Here is an 18,542-nt window from a genome sequence, read left to right as displayed (position 1 = left end):
TGTCTTACCCCAACCCCTTCCCCTCTTCAATGGGAATGCAAGGGTTTAAGTGGATAAGTTTGCTCCATAATTTATCAGTTTATTCAACGTAAATATCCCCTCCGGAACGTCCCTCATACAGCAAGCCCCCCCCCCCCCCCTTATCAATTCCAATCACTGCAATACAAGACATAAATAAGAACAATCTAAGTCTTAGACTGAATGATTCTGTGAGACCATTTTTGTTCAGTGTTTCTCTAATTGTAGCATCATCTCTACAAATTTTACCATAATTGTAAGTTTCAAGAGTAAGAAATTCTCATGTGATTTCTATATTTTAGCCAAGTACATCTCTAATCTTTCAAATCAGACCAATTTTTCTATTGTCACTGTCTCGAGGTTGAGGTTAATATGATGTAATTTATGACAAGGTTCACCCATCCCATCATATTCAATAGTTGTCATTGATAATGAGGTATTGAGTATTGCACTATGACAAGCAACAGTTTATGATTCTATCACAGAAGATCAAACAACACAATATGACAAGTTCTTTTAGGATTCTGCATGTTATGTCATCTGAAATCCTTAACACATTTTGTATTTTTTTTATGTTCTTCAAATTATTCTCTAATTCAGTTATTATGTTATATGGGTGTGTTTGGGAAAGGGGAGGGGATTTTGGTTGATGTCTACTGGCAAAGATAGAAATGAAGTTACTGGGACAGTTGTGAAAGCAAAGACAACATTTGTTTATTAGAGCAGCCTCTGCTTCACACTGTTATACCAATTGTTTGACAGAAGCAATCCAGACCAGTAATTATGCCTAAAATTTTGCTTGGCTTCAATGTAACAAAATTATAAATTTGTCGTTAAAACAAAGATGAACAACTTCATTGGCTAGCTGCACCAATCACGTTAAAAGTACTAAACTAGAAAGTGTGCTGATCAATTTAGCCTAATCCAAAGGATTGCAATCATGATACCAAGTTTAGCGTATTGTTTTGGTTATGGATTAATTTTCGAAAATTATTCAACTTGAAAATCAAGAACTTCTTACAATAAAATGAACAAATTTGCAATTATTGAGTTATTTCAGTAACACAAAGTCTTTCTACCATTAGCTTAAATATCTGTGAGAAATGGAATAACTGTTGAATAAATTAACAAGGCAAACACTATAACAAGGGTTTTTGGTTTTGATGATAATTGCAACCTTTGCATTCATGAGAGCGTGGATGTGCGTGTATGTACGTGTGAGTGCGTTTATGACGCCCAGCTTGTAAACACGATATCTCAAGAAGGGAAAGTTAGGTCAATTTTATTTTTAGTGTGTAAAAGTACCACATTAAGTACAAGAAGCCTATTGTTTTTAGTGGAGGTCAAGGGTTATTTGGGGTCACCAGTGATGACACTGTGGAAACCTTGTCAACATGATAGCTCAAGAAAAGAAAGTCACACCAACTTCATATTAAGTGTGTAGTAATACCACATTAAGTACAATAATCCAATTGTTTTTGGTGGAGGGCAAAGGTCATTTGGGGTCCCCAGGGGGCAAATTGTGGAAACCTTGTATACATGACGTCCCAATATTGGAAACTTAGCAGATCTCATATTTGGTGTGAAGGTGTAAAACATTGAGTTAGAAAGAAGCCTATGGATTTTGGTTGAAGTCAAAGGTCATATGTAGACATCAGGTGGAATCATGAAAGCCTTGTAAACATAGAACACCCTCAATGTACATAACGTCAGATTCAGGAAGAAAACTGCTCATGTTACATCATCGATACTACAATGCATTTTTGCATTCTGGTTATTGTTTACATTAAGACTTATATATTTCTGATATTCTCTGATATTTTTCTGATATATTAATTGTGGAAACCTTGTATACATGACGTCCCAATATTGGAAACTTTGCAGATCTCATATTTGGTGTGAAGGTGTAAAACATTGAGTTAGAAAGAAGCCTATGGATTTTGGTTGAAGTCAAAGGTCATATGTAGACATCAGGTGGAATCATGAAAGCCTTGTAAACATAGAACACCCTCAATGTACATAACGTCAGATTCAGGAAGAAAACTGCTCATGTTACATCATCGATACTACAATGCATTTTTGCATTCTGGTTATTGTTTACATTAAGACTTATATATTTCTGATATTCTCAATATAAAATTAGTGACAACTGATTCTTATTGCATTTTTCTTTATCTCCTCATCAGGTGAAAGTGGATTAATCAGTCTTGAGATGATCTTTGGGGGTCACATGATGCAGATCTTGCACAGAAATGTTTGCAATATGCTGATAATGGTAATGGTAAGTGTATACTTAGTGTATAGCAGATCTGGTGAGCTGGGTTGTAGTTATAATTAGCTTTGAGTCTGGGTAGAAAGTGATTTTTTACTGCCTTGTCCTTGTGGAACAGTAATTATTTTGAAACTTGCTTGATCAACAAACTCTCTAAGGGCCTAAGGGAAGGTAAAGGCCTCCATTTAACATACATTCACCATATAAGGCACTGCATGACATACATTGTATTGCTTATCAATGTGTAAATGTACACAACGAGACCTATGTATATGTTTATGTCAGCCTCCCACAAAAAATAGGCAGTAAAATGTATGACAGGTTCTTAAACAATACATTTAGTTAATAAGTGAATGTTTCATAACAAAATATAGAGTCACTTGACACAAAACAAGACCCATATCCACACTAAGTTAGAACACTTCTAAAGTCTGGTTTATACTATGAGGAGGATTATCCTTATTGGTATATGTAATTTACAAACTAAGGTATGAATTGTCACAAGTAGTTAAACTTGACCAAACCTATAGTACATAATAAGGCTTCATTTGACCCAGTAGTGACCTTAAATATACCTTCAAACCTGAGTTATCATCAACTTTAATATCCTCTGAGACTAAGTTATGCTATTTGAATAGGGTTAGTTTTCTTGAAGGTAGCCTGTAAACTCCTCCCAGTAGTAGGAGTACCAACTTTGATGTAAACCCAACATTAGTCAAAGCTAAGGCATTTATAAATAATTTAATATGCGACATCATTCTGTTTCAATGGAGACATGTATTAAGTGAGTATGTTAATATATATATATAACGTAAGATTGTATAACACCCTGCACAACTGCCTCAGCCTGTGAGTTAGTAATTTTGTTTAAAATGTGATCACTCTAACCGAAACCTGTGTGCTTTCACTTGCAATATGTTACACATGTCACCATTTAGTATTAGTTTGCTACACCATTATATATTGAGTTTGATAAAATGTAAAGTAATTAACAACAGCCATTTCTCTTTTAACATCCTAACCTTCCCTGCCCTCTCCATCTCAGGGCATTAAGAAAACTGATGTCAAATGTTAATGCGCAGATAATCTAATATCTTAAATCTTTTGAGCTATACACACAGGGATTGCAAATCAAATCAACTTTTGTTTTTCTCAGAAACTCATTGGAGGCAACATGAAGTTAGTACTACTAGTGATGTAATAACTAGTTGTTAGAATACCTCAGGTGCAAAACATGCCCCAAGTGGCTCTATCATAAAAGCAAATTTATAAATATGATTAAAACAGAAGAAGTGAACAATATATTTGTTGTCATGAGAATACAGCTGTATAAATATTCATATATCCTAATTATTTGAGACAAAATGAAAGACATTGATAGCATGATGTCAGCACTATTTCAATGGTCCTAACTGAATACTAGCCTCAAACACATGCTACAATAGATACTTTGAGTAAAGGCACTTTTCTTTACAGTGGTACAACAATTATCACAGACCACTTGAGTTTTCACATTGATAAATCTAGTGAATGGAAAGTTGAATTATTTTGTATTTTCTTTTTGACCTCCAGGTGGTACATCTTTCAACATTGCATTTGGAGTTCTTTCAGAACTTGTTCTTCGAGGAGGTGAACAAGAAAATATTTAAACGTGCAAGCATCACTGATGACATAACTTCCTTTGTGGATGAGAGTGGGTGAGTGTCTTTACAAATTAAATTATCAACATTCAGGTTGTGAAATGGTTGAGCTGCATACCTTTGGTCAAGGCAATAAAGCTGTAATAATTAATGTATCTTTTAGTGTATTTATGTTACACAAATACATGCATATTAGACCACCAGACCCACACAAGGATACAAACTAAGGAATGATTTGCCACAAATAGTTAAACTTAACCAAACCTATAGTACATAGTATGGTATCCATTGACCCAGTAAACTTGAGTTATCATTAACTGTAATATCCAGACACTAAAGTATGCTATTTGAATAGGGTTAGTTTCCTTGAAGGTAGCCTGTAAACTCCTCCCAGTAGTAGGAGTACCTACTTTAGATTATTTCCTTTCAATATCAACCCAAGTTTTGTCAGAGCTAAGACATTTATAAATAATTTAATATGTGACATACTTCTCCATCATTATGTTTCAATGGAGACATGTATTAGATAAGTTTGTTGATATGTATATTGTAATTCTAGCAGAGACCCGTACTGGAAGAAATGTGATGAGGTTCGCTGAAGCAAATTATCTCTTTACTAAAAGGGAGAGACATACCGTTGTGTACATCTTGGTTGGACACCTGATCACTCACCATGGACAAAAGTAAGTAATTAGTTTGTTGGTGTTGTGAATATTTACCTTCATTATCTCAGTGGCAAAGACGAATGGGAGGTACTGGGGGTCCACTGCCTACCAAAACAGAAATTTGTTGGGGTCTCAACATAGGGACCAAAAATCTAAAGCATATGATAAGACAACCTAGAACAGACTGAGAAATTAAACCATTTGTTACACTGAGACTAGGTGTTTGCTCTTATACCAAATTGTCTTGGTTTTGTGTTCTGTGCGATTAATGAAGTTGTGAATTCACTGTTTCCTCTCAGCCTATATAGTAGTGTTTAGTTGCAACTCTATGTACTTCTTGGGTTATGCTGATGATATTAATTGAAGGTTGGATGTTGATATGTTAACACTTTGTTACATCCTCAAGAAGAGCTAGTACACCACTGATATCACTTTTATGTTTGAATAAATTAACCTATTAACTTCAGAAGCTCATCAATGATATTGGCTGAAGTGGTCTAGCACACAGACGGTTGGGTCATGTCCTAAATATTGGCTAAACATAATTAAATGAAGGAAAACTAGATGCAAATTACATTGGCTTGATAAGAGTACTACATACAGTAGCTGGTATGGTTTTAATACGATGGTAAAGAAATGCCTTTAAGACAAATCTTATAGTTTGTAAGGCGATTTATTAACTATAAACAATCAGGAACAGACAAAGAAAATGACCTCATCATTGGTTTTACTTTAAAGGAGCATCCCAGACATGAAAGTGGCAGAACATAAGTTAAAGGTGAATACTAAAAGAGATATGGAGCAGTAAATGCGATCTTTTTTATTTCATTGATCTATAAAATAGCAAAGCAAACGGTCTGCTAAAGCAAGTATTTATCTTTTAATAGTTTGCTATGCACATGACCATTGATGTAAAAAAAAAACTGGTGTAAATTTCAACACCTAAGGCAGTTTGTAAAGGACAATTCAGTAGGAGGCATATGGATAGCTGATTTGGTAGTTATTATGTAGAATATTTCTGACAAGTAAGTACCATCCTTTAATATCAGATGACATCTGATTTGAACACCCAAAACACTTACGACAAAACTGAAGTGAAAGAAAACAGTTATTACAGTCCTTCATATTCAATCGGCATTAGATTTACCAAATACAGTCTTCTTTCCACTGGAAAGTTTATAAAGAATATAAACATTACTTCATGAGCACAGTCCAGCTCAATTAGTGTACAAATATAGGGCTGAGGCTGTATGGGATGCATTATTCAAAGACCTTTTTCAGGATAATGAATAATTCTTAAGTAGCAAAACATGTTTTCATTCCAAAGAATACCAAAAAAGTTCATCACAACTTGCATGCACCCTGTGAAAGGTGACATGTTCTTTTGTATGTGCATACTTATACTATTCAGTAACTTCATATACAGATAAAGTTGCATTTGCTTGAACCAACAGGAAGCCTACAATATGAAAGGATGCAAAGGCAGACCAGCAACAGGCTACCTTGAAGAGCATCTGAGATACATTAGAAAGTAAACGTTTGACAGGAGTGGAGGGTCAGAAGGTATGTATGGTTACTTGCTTTAGATAGCAGAGTCAAGTTCTACACAATTAATGACATGTCCTCAACAGATTTGCTCTGTTACACCTTCAGCTTACTGTTTGTAACCCAATATTTCAGGATCAAAAATAATTTGCAATTTGTAGAATGTTTGGAGGTATGGGAGGGTCTTATTTTACATTCTACAAGAGATTTCCTATACTAATCATAAAACCTGCTGAAGATCTTCTGCTATTCATTTACTTCAAGGCAAGTAATCAAATGGAAATTTATCACGCTGGTATCAATAGCTACAATGACCAAAGAAACCCGCATTGGCTGACTGTAGCTTTCACATGATGGTAATATACCCTCATCATAGCCCGTTATACCAAAATATCATAGTGGTCAAGTCAGATGAAGAACTATTTAATCTGATGTATTGACTAATGAGTCTTAGTTGTAAATGAAATGCGTTTGCAAAACATTGGTATTGATATTATTATTTCATTAATTAGAGTAATGAAGATACATAATGGGATGAAGCTATTACAAGATACGAGTGAATACTGTCTCATTTAATGCACAGATTGCATCCCCGCAGATTCCTATTTCGCCTGAAGTGATTACAAGTGTTTACATCTTTCTTAGCTACACTTATGTGTTTTATTTATTTCTTTGTGCTGTGTTGTGTTGTGCTAATTTCAACATTATAATTGGTTCATCTTATTCCTCCCATAGCTGGAACAGGAATTTCAATGTATCTATTCTCCAAATGCAGGGAATCTGGAGAGAATTGGAGGTTCCTTCAGAAAAGGATACCTAACAATTGATAAGTTGATTGGTTTTTAAATGGTTGTATTTATCAGGAGAAAGATTTGAACCCGCCACATTAACACTGCATAGTGCTATGGTGACACCTTGTGTTTTGGACCAAAGATATAAAAGTACCTGGTGCATCACCACTTGGATGATAACCAAGGAAAGACGGTGTCAAGATCAATCTAGGCCTTCCAACTATTAGCTTTCATTGTAAAATGTACATATGGTAAACTTTGCATTCAGCAGTTTTGCATGTACTTGGTGTGTAGATAGGCCATGTTGGTATCAGATATGATACCTATATGTGAGAATGAAATGTTATAAACGTTGATTTACACAAAATCAACGTTACAATTTCAGTAGATATATCAGTTTTTCTGAATCCAAACACCGTCAAACTTTGCTTTACTTAAAAATATGTCTTTCCTTACCAAAACGTTTTGCTCAATGATTCTAACAATTTAATATTGGGCTGGCTGATACAAGTAAGCTGATGATGGACAACTAATATCCATAAGATTTGTATTTTCTGGCATGTAATGTGCAATTTGTTGTGAATGCCATGCTATTGAATCTGTCAAACAAACTTCAATGGTTCTTATTCTAAATGCATTTTGACCAGGTGGGTTTAATGGAGAAAAGCTGTCGCAAGTAAAAAAAAACAGAGATTTATTTTCTGTTGCTGTCATGGCATGAACCATTTGCTGTAAAATCATAAGAGAAGCTTGAGCAGGCCTAATATTTGGTAGAAGTAGAAGTACCATGTTGAGTACAAGAAGCTAATAGTTGTATGGAAGGTCACAGGTCATTTCGGGTCACCAGGAGTCCAAATGTGAAAACCTTGTGAACATTATATCTCTAATTTGAAGCTTGGGCAGATCTCGTACTTAGTATAAAGGTGTATAACATTCAGTTAAAATTGTATATTATTGTTTGTGGAGGTCAAAGGTCATTGGGGTCACCAGAATTCACATTGTGAAAACCTTGTTAACATGATATCTTAAGAAAGTAAGCTTGGGCAGATCTCATGCTTAGTATGTTTTATACCATTAAGTACAAAAAGCCGGTTGTTTTTTGTGGAGATAAAATGTATGTTGGGGTCACCAGAGGTCAAATTGTGAAAACCTTGTAAATACGATATCTCAAGAAGGGAAGCTTGGGCAGACCTCATATTTAATGTGTAGAAGTACAACATTGAGTACAAGAAGTATATTGTTTTGGTGGAGGTCAAAGGTCATTTAAATTAACAAAATGCCAAACATTTACTTCACTCCCCTTACCTAACGGTCGAAACTAACGTACCTTCCTTAACACAGTATCGCAAGGAAAGCATGAATAGATCGCATATTGCAATATATATATATATATATATATATATATATATATATATATATATATATATATATATATATATATATATATATATATATATATATATATATATATATATATATATATATATATATATATATATATATATATATATATATATATATATATATATATATGCAATTGTTCTACATTGCTTACAAAAGCCCAAGGTTGTGGGCGGGATCAATGGTCGTTTTAGTTCACCTGGGTTCAAATTGTGAAACCATGTTTTACACAATATTTCAACAATGACAGATGTCATATTTACTCTGTTGATGTATTACATTTAGAACAAGAAGCCTGTTGGTGAGGTCAGTGGTAATTTCAGGATATCATGTGTGATTGTGCATTATTTTTGTTATCTATATTTATAGGCAAATAAATAATTTGAAAGAATGACATTGCTTCAGTCGTTTTTGGTTCTCAAATTTTCAAGAGGAATGAAAATCATGCATGGCACAGCAGAAGGGAATAAATGATAACAGGGACCTGCTGTATAAATGGTTAAAAAATATGCCCATCAATATCGTATGATTGTGCGGAAATAATGGGCCAGCTTTTACCCAACACTGTTGGTGAAGAAATTCCCAGCAATTACTCAACTATATTTACCCAATACATGGTCATAAACCTTGAGTGATTGGAAAACCCAACTTCATTGGTCATATTATGCTACCTTTTTGAGGTTGTTGACTATTCGCTCAACATTGGACATGAAGTTGATCAAGTGTTGCAGTGTACCCAAATGAAGAATTTGAAATTTTCTGAAAATGTTGAACTGACAACTTTCTACGGGGCATTTGCTCTTTCAACAATTTACGGTGGATTGAATTTACTAATCTTGTCATTTCAAAAAATTTCTGAAAAATGACTTCCTTCCAGGCTTTTAATTAATCAATTTCTTGTAAAATGTCAACTTATTAGGGTAACTATTAGGGTAACATATTCTTACTATGCTGTCTTGACTTGCTGCTTGATTTCATGTTAATATTTCACTTTTTTTCGAAGCCACCGAGGCTCAAACGGCTCAATGATGTAATAATTCAACCATAGGAAGAAACCCTCTATTGAAGAGGAAGACACGGACTGTACTGGATAGAAGAAATCAGGACCTAGATATGAACCTATCAAGCTTCTTTCAGTATATACTTCTGGACACACAAAATGACAGAAATGGTATGAATAAAGTACAGTGTGTTTGTTTGTTTTGACTGGACTCACCAAACTGTGTTATATTTCATGAATGGTAAGAATGAAGTACAGTGTGTTTGTTTGTCGTGGCTGGATTCACTAAACTGCCTTTAACATTTTAACGAGGCAACGGAACGGTTGCCGTCGTAGTATTTAATTGAAAATATTTATAATCGAAGCTGTGCCACTTTTGGCAATTCCGGGTGGTTTCTCTGGGAGGTTCTTCTAACATGCAAAGCTTCTCAAGGCGGGGCGCGTATTTTTTTTTTCCCAGGACGAACGTGGGCATCGGCCAATCAAATCCATGGATTCCAAACGTGACGCTTTTTCAAAAAACATGTTCTGAACCTTTTTTCCTAGTTTTGACACCAGATTATGAACGACAATCTTTCATTTTCATATGAACTGGATCCCTAACCCACTTTCTAAACCCTAACTCTGATTTCAAACGAATTTGTAAATTCCTGAAAAACCTGAAACCCACGTTCGTCCTGGGAAAAAAAAAACGCAGGCGGGGCTACTCTCAGTGCTAGTACCAGAACATAAAACAAGATTCTATTGGATGAACTTTGTAGGAAAATACCGTGTTTCATTGGCTGGGGTTTTAACGTAAGGTAATGTTGGGAACAGTGCTTTGGGTGCGAGAGGTGTGTTATAGTATAAAACGGCGTGTCGGTTAGACTAACGTGGTTGACGCGTGGCTCTCTCGTCTTCAATCTGCTTGACTCACTATACGATCGATGGTGGTTTACTGTACTGCAAGATACTTTACGATTTCCGCACTTAAGAGTTTTCCACAGATGTTTACGTCATAACTTGACTGGGACGCTAGTGCGGCGCCTTGGGTGTGCACCGTCAAGTTCATAGCGGAGCTAGTAGGTGTGTGCCGTCAATGTCATAACGGCGCTAGTATGTATGTGTGCCTCGAGGTTCATCATAGACGCAAGTAGGTGTGTGCCGTCAAAGTCTTATCGGTGCTTGTAGGTGTGCGCCGCCAAAGTCATAGCCCTTAACAGAAGGCTTCTTGTACTCAATGTGGTACATTTCTCTACCAAATATGCGAGCTGTCTAAGCTTCCCTTGCGATATTATGTTTAGAAAGGTGCCCTAGTGTGGAGAGACAGGTAAGGGGGGAATGAAGTATATGTTTGGCATTAGTTGACTTCAAATGACCTTTATTATTATTATTATTATTATGTATTTTGTTTATGATTTTACTGAATGTAAAACACCTTCATAACAGGTATGATATATGCCCAAGCTTCCAATATTGATATACCATGTTTACAAGGTTTTCACAATTTGACCCCTAGTAACCCTTAATGGCATTAACCCCCCAAAAACAAGATGATCCATGTATTCAATGTGGTACTCTATAAAACAAATATGAAATTGGTCCGATCGTTGCTTATCAGATATTGTTTACAAACCGAGCGTCACAGACGCACATCACACACAGACTATTACAATGACAACTTAAGTATACTTACTTTGGTCAGTGTATACGGCAGGATTGTATGTACTTTGAAAAACAGGTGTTTTGTGTTTCGGGTGAAAACATGACAGGAAGTTTCCGTTTTTTCTACTACTGGTAATCGTTTTCAAAAGTCATTTTTTTATAGGAAATAATCATTGAGCAACGTTTATCTTCATCAAATTTAGAGGAAAATTAGTTATAATAGTAGATTCTCATTTACCGAAAATAGTTGATGTATTCAATTGAAATTTATTCACGTTTTCCTAAATCGGTGGCGCACTTCTTACATATGTCAGGAAGGAGCTTAATTAATACTGGGGATCTTAATGTTAGACTATATCATTGGTATCAAACGAATTAAGTTTGTTGATGAAACGTCTTTGTGTATTTGTTTGTGGTTACCATATTCGGGGTTCGTATATGAGGAACTATTTCCCTTCATGTGTCATTTGATGTTAGCAGGCCGTTTTAGCAATCTTTGTGGAGTAACTATAATGTAGGTAAAGAACAAATTATTTTTATTTCCAATATTACACTTAATAAACGAAAACCTCGTTAGCGTCGAGAAGTTACAAATGCTTGATGTATTTTCCTCGTGGTCAATGTACATGTTAGTGTTTAGTTTACTTTACTTTATTTGTTTCTACCATTTGACAACATGCAAATAAAGTTTCTTTACTAGTTTACGTACGTGCATAGATAAGACATGGTTTGGATCGTTTGCTCCGACTGAAGCTGGTGTAGGAATAACAAAGCAGATACTGGGTTGGTATAGTAATAAGTATACAACTTTTTGTTCTGTTCCCCTACACACAAAAAACATCATTGCAGGAATAGCTACATAAGGTGAATTATACATGACATTGACTGTGGTGGTAGTTTGAGTGTGGTGGTGTTTTAGAGACATTTTAATATGATGCAAGGATTTTTTGGGACTTTTTAATTGCTTGGGAGCGAATTGACACGACGAGTACGAATTTTTATTTGGTTAAGTTTTGTCCTAGAGTAAACTACATGCAACAATCACCAATTAATAAGTAGACCAGATATTTTCATCACTCACAGAAATGCAGCTAGAAACAGTGAGTCTTGATTTAGGATATGGAAATATCCAGAGATGGTGCATGATAAAGAACCAAAGAAGATACACACACAATTGAAATATACTACCCACGGTCGGGAAAAGATAAGCAAGCATATCCTTTGTCTCAGTCGAAAACTGTTAAAGTTCGAATATGTTGTTGCTACACTTGATAATATTCTGATATCGGGTTGAGAATGTTTAAGGTCGCGTTGAGGGAAGTGCTCATATACCCCAAACAGAAATTGTTACTACTCCAAAAAGTGACGATGTAACGAATACTCAAGGCTATGGGAAATAAATGAATATTGCATAAACTTAATCACTTAATAAAGTTTCTAAATTAAACGGTTCAGTTGATCATATGAAGGAAAGACATGTGACACCGATTTGTAATTCAATAGCAAATCATTGCGTCTTTCCCGGAGGGGCGGAATAAAATAAACATGTATTGAGCCGATATATTTGATTAAAGTAGCAAACGTACGTACCATTGTGTTATTAGATGAGTCCAAACCAACTGTTGATACGTTTACATGTATATGCCCCGTTAGCGACTGTATGCAACGAAATATCCAGCTTCTATAAATACACTGAATTCTAGTCATATCCTGCATAGTAATTATAGTACGTAGTAAATTGGTGAGCTTAACAAATATATATAGTAACGGTAGAACACCGGCTGTCAGGAAGTAAGCTAGTAATATAAAAGTAATGTGAAAACAGTTTGTGAAAAACGGCGCCACGGTTTTAACGAGTACATTCAAGCCGCAAATTCAGGTCGTTGGAATTATATTTCAATATGTTTAGCAACCTACATGAAAAATGTTACTTTACGGTGCTATGGTACTTTTACGTCCAAACTGACCGGTTATTTGGCAGAAATTGACTTGCATGTGCCTTCACGACGAAAGCACATGCATGCTACATAACGTCTTTATGTTACTTTACCAACTATAACACATAGTTGTTATGTAGTACAACCGCGTGCCACGGTTACTGACTTACATCATAGTTCGATGCGTCCTCCAGAAGCTGTATAGTAAGTCTCTGTTGTACCTCACTGTGATTGCGTCGAATATGTACAGCCTTTGTACATAGTTTCCTGACAACATCTTCATTAACCTGATAACATAATACCAAAAAATGTTAGTTGACCTTAATTACAATAATGCTATAGTACGTATGAGTTTGTTTTTTTTTAAGTTTAGATCTAAGTTCGAATGTATCAGAAAACATGTACTATCTCTCAACAGACATCCTCTCAGAGACAATTTGCCGAGTAAAGGTTAATAGAGAGAACATATTCAATTGGTTGATGACATTTTTATTTACAACCCATTATGTTCATACATTTATTATTATTTCGGAGCCGATTTTGATTATTCTATCAAGTATAATAGTACCAGTGTGTAATAATGTAAAATACAGAGATATCGCCATCTTCATTGCTTTTTTTTTTTCTTAAGCAAACCTGTCTCTTTGTATTTGTCATACCACAGCTCTGGTGTTACAGTACTTCCTTTGTCCTGAATTCTCTAAATTGGTAAGCTTGTATTTAAAATCAGCGTCTACCGTTTTGCCAACCTAGTTTTTTTATATGACAATATTTTTACAAAGGATGAAATCATAACAAACACTGCCTATGATTCGGGCATTCCTTATTGTGGCGCACTGCCTAAATTTTGGATATTACATAGGTGTCGGGCACCGCCTGTGTAACTGGAACCGCTCGGGTGGCGGGCACCGTGCAGGAACTTGGGGAACTGCTCAGGTGTAGGGTACTACACCGGGGTTTGGCACTACGCAGGAGGCCTGCCATATAGAATTCCTAACCATGTTACTAATCTTTTAACTCAGAAAATGTTTAAGGCTGGCAGATTTAACTTCTAAAAATAAGCTTGGTTTACGGGAAGAAGAGGTGAAGACTCTTCTTCTACACCCCGATCAGCCCTGCCAAAGCAACGACAGCTCATTGTGTTGCCCCAAATTAATGCACGTGTTTCTAGGTGGTGTTGAACTGATATTGCTAATATCGGTTCTGATCAAATCCGATATTACAACCCCGATATCGGTCGGATAACAATACTGATAACAATAGTTTTAAACGGTCAAAGTTAGAGTCATTGAAGGTCAAATCGCACATAAGTCATGTATTAATACATAAAGTAGTAACATTATAATCGGCTATCGTTTAGTTATTTTTATTGTAAAGTTATATCGTTTGCGCAATTAACAAACATATACCACTTTTATAACTCTAATTTGTGGAAGCCCGTTAAATAAATTAGAAAATAAAACTGCGTATACTTTAACGCCAGTACTAACTCTACCCTATTTTAAAATAAACTTTAGTATTAAGCGTTATATATTAATGTTATTTATTATTATTATTATTATCATGAACGACAATGTCAATGTTATGAGATTGATGTTTTTTTAAAGACTGACATTTACAGATCACAACATTAAACTTTCCATATGACACCAGTTGAAAAAAATGAATGTAATCAACAGTCATCCCAACATCAAATTAAATATTTGAGATTCCATCATTCTTTCAGTGGGCTCGATAAATTGAGGTTGACAACTTGAAAGCAATCATTCTCTTTTTATTCAAATGGTTCATATACATCAAAGTAAATGCAAGAATAAACAATAGTGACAGAAAAAAAAAATATTAGCAAAACTTACCTCCCAAACACCGGATTGAAGATTCAGACTGTAACAGTAATTATTCCAGTATACTAAGATGACAGAAATGTAAAAGTGTTGTAAGAGATTGAACAAAATGACGACAGGTGTGAATTTGCTTTATTGGCTTTGTGTAAATGTTGATAAGAGCGTTTTATCCAAGTGTTATGAGTATACCGAGTAAACCCCTGGTGTTAAGTAATTCTGACAAGGTTTACAGGATTTATTTTTTTAATTTTTTTTATAGGCAAGCCACGTTGTATTAATGGAATAAATGTGGTAGCAATTTACGTTACTACCATCCTTTATCTAGTCATTTAAAAAAGTTTGTTTAAAGAAAATATTATGGTAAAGTAATGGATATTTTTCTTTGTTTACAAGAACGAATGCGAGGGGACCTGATAAACTTAAATTGTAGGTTCCGGGAAAACTCCCCCCCCTGGACGATCCCCTCCCCGGACGATTACCCCCCGGACGATTCCTCCTCGGACAATTCCCACCCGGACAATTCCCAACCCTGACAATTGCCCCCCCGGGACAATTCCCCTCCACGGAAATTTCGACGATTGATTGACAGCTGATGTCAGCGGGGTTAAGGCTATTATTCCAGTAAAATTGGGGGTGTGCAACAGGAGATTTTAGTTTTGGTTTCGATGACAATCGTAACCTATGCATTCATGCAGGCAGAGAGTGTGTGTATGCATGTGTGTTGGGGGGTGGGGGTGTAACGCCTGGCTTGTAAACACGATATCTAAAGAAGGGAAGCTTGGACCAATCTTATATTGGTGTATATGAGTAACACATTGGGCAGAAGAACCCTATCGTTTTATGGGTAGGTCAAAGATAATTTGGAGTCACCAGGGGCCAAATAGTAAAAACCTTGTAAAAAAGATATCTCAAGGATGTAGGCTTGGACCAATCTTATATTTTGTGAGTAGGAGGACCACATATAGGAGCAAAAAAAACCTAGTTTAATGTGGAGGTCAAATGTCACTTGGGGTGACCAGGGTTCAAATTGTGTAAACCTTGTAAACACGATATCTCAACAAGGGAATGTTGGACGAATCTCATATTTAGTATGTTTTAGTTACACGTCAGTACAATATTTTATTGAGGTCAAAGATCATTTTGAGTCGCTAGACGTCAAATTGTGGAAACCTTGTTGATGAGCTACCGTATCTCCCTCCGACCAGCCTATCAGATAACATGTGCGTTACGCCTCATACCAATAGGGGCTATTGACATTGGAAATGAGTTTATGGGCATTAGTAGAATCTAAAACTGTAAACTCAAACATATTTGCATTTGCTTCAACCTGCCGCTCGGAAGCCTTACTTTGCGTGCAAAAAGTGTACGTTCTCGTTGTGGTACAGCGGTTCTATTTGGACGTTTTCCGTTGTATTTTATTTCAAGTTGGATGTAGTTTCGTTGTGACCAGGCAGCGTTTATGAAACTTAGCAGTTCGCCTAGTTAGATTTTTTACTATGACCAATGCGGAATAATTGTGTAAAACGGTCTTAGTTTGGCAGTGAGTTCACGAGCTTTTGTCTGGATCGGCTGTTGAACTCAATATGTGTAGTCTCTTCCACCAGTTTCAGCATAGCTAGGCCTTAAAAGTACCGTTCGGCTTTCTTCACGTTTATGATTATGGGACAACTTGAACATGCCTGGCTAGGTCTGTGAGCAATGTTATGTTGTCTTGGCCAGCAACGGTTGAGTAGAATAGGGTTCTTTAACACAACAACGTGAAGAATACCAGTCAGAAAACCAACATATTTATGATGGCAAAACATCTCCTTAATTATTTCTTAAGGCAATTTTCCTATTGGCTTTAAGTATAAGTCATAATTCGAAAGTACATAAACAATTAGAACGGAGACAAGTTTGCTGTTGTTGCTGCTAGGATTTTTGGAAGATAGATGCTCTTACAACCTTAGATTTTCATTGCGTAAAAGATCGCTTTGATTTAGGCAGTGTAATGGAGTAATAGCAATAATTCTTCGCGCATCAATCTGCAGCTAAAAGACAAGATAAATAATGGGAAAATGTACGAAGTCGCTCTAACCGAGCAGTGGTTCAAAGTAGTTAGGTATTGTATAGGGCCTATGCATATAGGACACCCCCATGATGGTTCGGGCGATTTCTATTGTAACAGCTAGTTCGGGTTACAGTAACAACCATAAGTTCATTGCATTGAAGTCATCGAAACGTCTAGTGATTTTTTTTCTGGTTTCATATTGTTGTTGTGTCCCCACTGAATAGTATATCCAATTAACATACATTCAAAATGGATGCCAACGATAACTTTGAGGCTCTGTAACAACTCTTTAACGATTGGTTTTATACCCTCAACATATATTATGGGAGGATCGAAACATGACCCCAAAAAATCAAACTAACTTATTGAAAATACACATTGACGTTCATATAACGTAATAACCTAGATAGGACTCCATGTGACGTCATCAGAACTATAAATGGAGGCGGACTGAACGAAATCAGGCTGCTTCAAGCAGAGACGATATCATTTTATATTCAGTGTGGTCAATGGTTAAATACATATTGGAAACAATATCACGCTACGCGCGATTATGTTGTCTGTCATTACCGCTTTAATATACTTTACTATGGTAGTTCTTTATGCAGCTTCAGTGATTTACTTTGAGAACGCGAAGTAGTAGTTAAACTTCAATACTTTGCAGTAGCGTATTGAGCATTATTAGCGATCGGGGGAGGGATGGGCAAACTTCGCTTTTAGCGCCCCCTGTCAAAATTTATAGTATACAGTTTATAGGGCCCAAACCACATTTGAGCGTCCCTATACCCTTGCGCTCAAATAGTATGTAAAACAGATATCACAATGATAAAAACAGTATAATAGACTACATGATACTATTGAATAAAAAACACCATCAGTAGTATTCACCCCCATGACTTACGAAGTATGCTAATGTTGAATGCACCATCAGGGCGTGGGGGGGGGGGGCTGCTTTGGGCTAAACAATGCACCAGTGTGCATCTATAAAATATAAGCACACTTCCTTATTAAAATATATCTAAAAGGGGAGGGGAGAATCCCTCCACTTAGACCCCTCCCCAGGACGGCGATCATTACATTTCATCACATTTTGGACCCCCTCCCCCATATAGAAATTTCTACACTTGACCCTGACCATCAATCACAAGTCAATCAAAAGTTTAAAAAGTAACATTTTGGTAGAGATTCCGAGTCGGAAGAGGTGTATATGACTTCCTGGAAATATCTTTCCAGTGAATATCACCTCAAAAATTTGCCCGCTTCGCGAATGTTTACACAGCGTCTTTATCAGTGGCCATATGCTTGCATCCACATGTTTATTTTCGACAGAAATAGAATATTCAGCGTTTATGTTGTGTTACTTTTTGCGCAATTTGAATGCATGATAGATGGCTAGACCAGAGAAATGTTCGCGCGCTTTGCATGCACTAGCTAGATTGATACTGTGATAGCTTTTATCTCTCTTCGCATGCATTTTAGCTAGCTACCGCAGAATTAGCTGCACTGTTAATGTCATAGTCCTTTCATTTGTTCATTATATTGACCATGCATGGTAGTAGTAGTAGTAGTAGTAGTAGTAGTAGTAGAAGTAGTAGTAGTATTAGTAGTAGTAGTAGAAGTAGTAGTAAGTTGAGCCTCGTCTACCCGACATGCTCAGTGATTAACCTCCGCCACGTATCACGATCTTGCGCAAGATTTATTGCTTCCTCGAAATTGTTAATTTTAATGTCTTTAA

At 36.0% G+C, this 18,542-nt stretch overlaps 2 protein-coding genes across 4 annotated transcripts in view; one reads left to right on the top strand and one right to left on the bottom strand.

Annotated features, from left to right (window-relative positions):
• The window catches only part of LOC139982753 (uncharacterized), a 162,779-nt gene that overhangs the window by 4,024 nt on the left and 140,213 nt on the right, over window positions 1-18,542 (top strand). The gene's annotated exons all lie outside the window — the stretch shown is intronic.
• The window catches only part of LOC139982742 (uncharacterized), a 101,970-nt gene that overhangs the window by 40,417 nt on the left and 43,011 nt on the right, over window positions 1-18,542 (bottom strand). For all 3 annotated transcript variants that reach the window (XM_071995818.1, XM_071995819.1, XM_071995817.1), the window contains exons 11-12: window positions 14,770-14,822; window positions 13,084-13,200 (exon numbers count right to left, since the gene is read on the bottom strand). In XM_071995818.1, coding sequence (XP_071851919.1) covers window positions 13,084-13,200; window positions 14,770-14,822 — 170 coding nt within the window. The remainder of the gene's footprint in view (window positions 1-13,083; window positions 13,201-14,769; window positions 14,823-18,542) is intronic.

The sequence above is a fragment of the Apostichopus japonicus genome, chromosome 16 (assembly GCF_037975245.1).
Source record: "Apostichopus japonicus isolate 1M-3 chromosome 16, ASM3797524v1, whole genome shotgun sequence".
Classification (NCBI taxonomy): domain Eukaryota; kingdom Metazoa; phylum Echinodermata; class Holothuroidea; order Aspidochirotida; family Stichopodidae; genus Apostichopus; species Apostichopus japonicus.
This window is presented reverse-complemented; position numbering and strand designations above follow the sequence as displayed.